This window comes from Pteropus vampyrus, unplaced genomic scaffold, assembly GCF_000151845.1.
Source record: "Pteropus vampyrus isolate Shadow unplaced genomic scaffold, Pvam_2.0 Scaffold203, whole genome shotgun sequence".
NCBI lineage: Eukaryota > Metazoa > Chordata > Mammalia > Chiroptera > Pteropodidae > Pteropus > Pteropus vampyrus.
The window spans coordinates 440,010-442,394 of NW_011888984.1; the positions used below are offsets into that span (position 1 = coordinate 440,010).

General features: G+C 55.9%; 1 protein-coding gene across 1 annotated transcript in view; it reads left to right on the top strand.

Moving 5' to 3' along the window:
* CUNH19orf47 (chromosome unknown C19orf47 homolog) overlaps positions 1-2,385 on the top strand; it is a 20,096-nt gene that overhangs the window by 12,424 nt on the left and 5,287 nt on the right. Inside the window, exons 7-8 of the mRNA XM_023537906.1 lie at positions 281-418; positions 1,482-1,764. Of these exons, the coding sequence (XP_023393674.1) occupies positions 281-418; positions 1,482-1,764 (421 nt within the window). The remainder of the gene's footprint in view (positions 1-280; positions 419-1,481; positions 1,765-2,385) is intronic.

Below are 2,385 nucleotides of genomic sequence, written 5' to 3' on the forward strand. Positions count from 1 at the left end.
TGGGGAAGACCCAGAGAACAGCTTGGCCGAAGTGGAGCCGAGAGGGGAGGGACGAGGTCAGCGCAGGGCTGGGTAACTGCTGGGTGAGGTTTGGTGGGAGCCAGCCTGGTCTTGGGCCTCAGGAGAGGACCCCAGGGCAGGGAGGGGTGGGCCCACTCCCAAGCATACTCACACGGGGACAGCACAGCTTCGAGTGACTCTGGCTGCCTCTTCCCCATTCAGTCCCGAGGCCGGCCATCTCCCAGGGCCCACGCCACTGGACTCTCCTCTCTCCCCGCAGCCGCTTCCCGAATGATCGCCAACAGCCTGCACCGCGACTCCCCACCGGGCACTCCCCCCAGGCGGCCAGACACCAGCGCTTCCAAGATCTCTGTCACCGTGTCCAACAAGATGGCAGCCAAGAGTGCCAAGGCCGCGGGTGAGGGGACTTGGGCTAGGGGTGAATGCGGGCTGGCAGACCTTTTGGGGGTCACGGTCCCAGTGTCACAAGTGCTTTTGGTGCCCAGAGTTTTGGACTTGGTCACGGCACCTCCGTGGGCCTCATTTTCCATGTCTGGAATGGGACGGGTAGTGCCCGGCCCAGAGGACGATCACGCACTGAGCCAGTGCATTTAAGCACGGGCGCCCTAAGGTGCTCACTCTGTGCCTGGTTCAGGCTTTCTTATTCTGTTTTTTTTTTTTTGTGGTAAGAACGTGTAACAGGAGATTAGTCTCCTAAAGTTTTAGTGTACACTGCAGCATTGTTGGCTATAGGCGGTCCAGTCTCCTGCCTTTGTTGGATCCATTTCCGAAACAATGATCTTGGCACAAGGGGAAACTGAGGCCCAGTGAGGGGGCTTCATTATCTGACCCCTGGCCCTATGGCACCCTGTCCACCTACTTCACGCGTGCTCCCTTGCCGTGTGTTTGGGAGTGCCTTACCCCCGTCTGGCTTTTTGATTTGTGTGCCGCGAACAGAAAAGTTACAATTAATTTCTAAAGTATTGAAAAGATGGTGAGCCTGGAAGGAATGACACTCTTATCCCTTGACGCGTTTGGGGGGATTCTTTTTTAAAAAATGAACTTACAATTGACTTCTGCACAAATTGTAAGTATGCATTTTGATCGGTTTTTGATTGGAAAAGTGAGCACACCTGTGCAACTACTGCTAGATGGCGCTCTAGAACCTGTGTCCCACCTTCATCTGATGGGAATCTGGCTGGACTGGGAGCTGAGCCTGCAAGGGGCAGAGACAGAGCCTCAGAGCGCCAGGGAGGCCAGCTGCCCCCTGGGGGTTCTGAGCGCCTTCTGCGCCCAGTCTGGCCCAGACCTGAGTTTCTCGGTGGCGCAGAGTCAGGGATGACGGGTGGTTGGGAAGATAAGGGATTCCAGTCATGCGGACGCGTGGAGATAAAGGGCACATGTGCCCTCTACAGGGCGTCCAGTCCCTTCCCTGGAGAACATTCCATCCCGGAAGGCGCTCACCTCCACTCCCTCCCCAGCAGTCCTGGCCCGCCGGGAGGAGGAGAGCCTGGCAGTTCCCACCAAGCGACGCAGGGTCACTGCCGAGATGGAGGGGAAATACATCATCAACATGCCCAAAGGCACCACTCCCCGGACGCGAAAGATCCTGGAGCAGCAGCAGGCTGCAAAAGGTACCGGCCGGCCCGGAGGTTTAGTGCAGAGACTGTCGTTTCTCTTTGACTGCGCAGTGCAGGGCTGGTCACGTGCCACTGGTGATGGCCAAGGAGCAGGCCCTAATGGTGTCCAGGGACCAAGGGGCCAGCGATGATTGCTGTAGAAGAGGTTGACAGGACACCACCTCTGCCCTCTTGCCTTGCGGTCAGTGCTGCAGGCTTCCTCAGTCCCTCAGCTGGTACCCTTCCCTGAGGGGCGGGGGCATGGACTTGATGATGGCTTTGCCTGGCTGAGGAGAGATGCTCAAAAAGTGGGAACCATCATCATGAGCCAGAGGGGTCTGGTTGAAATTCAGTCCACAGCTGGGTGTGTATGTGGTAGGATGGAGATGATGCTCTGTAGAATATTAGAATATCGTACATGTTCTCGTGGAAAAACATCTAGATGTTGCAGAAGCACATACAATAAAAACATACTCCCCTCCCTCCCATGTTCCATGCCTGTTGTTAACCTGTCTACATATAAGTCTATATATGTATATGGGCGTCTTTTAAAACATATAGCATCATCTTGTAGGTGTTTTCTATAATTTTTTTCTCCTCTTTAATTCCCCCCCTGCCCACTTCCACCCCTAACCTATGGATGTTGCTGTTTCCCCTTAAGAACTGGATCTCTGAGGGCGGGTGGGTCCTCCCACACGCTCGCGGCGCGCACCCAGGGCCTGGTGTCCCGGGGGTATGGTCTGTGGCTCCACCTGGGGCGCAAACC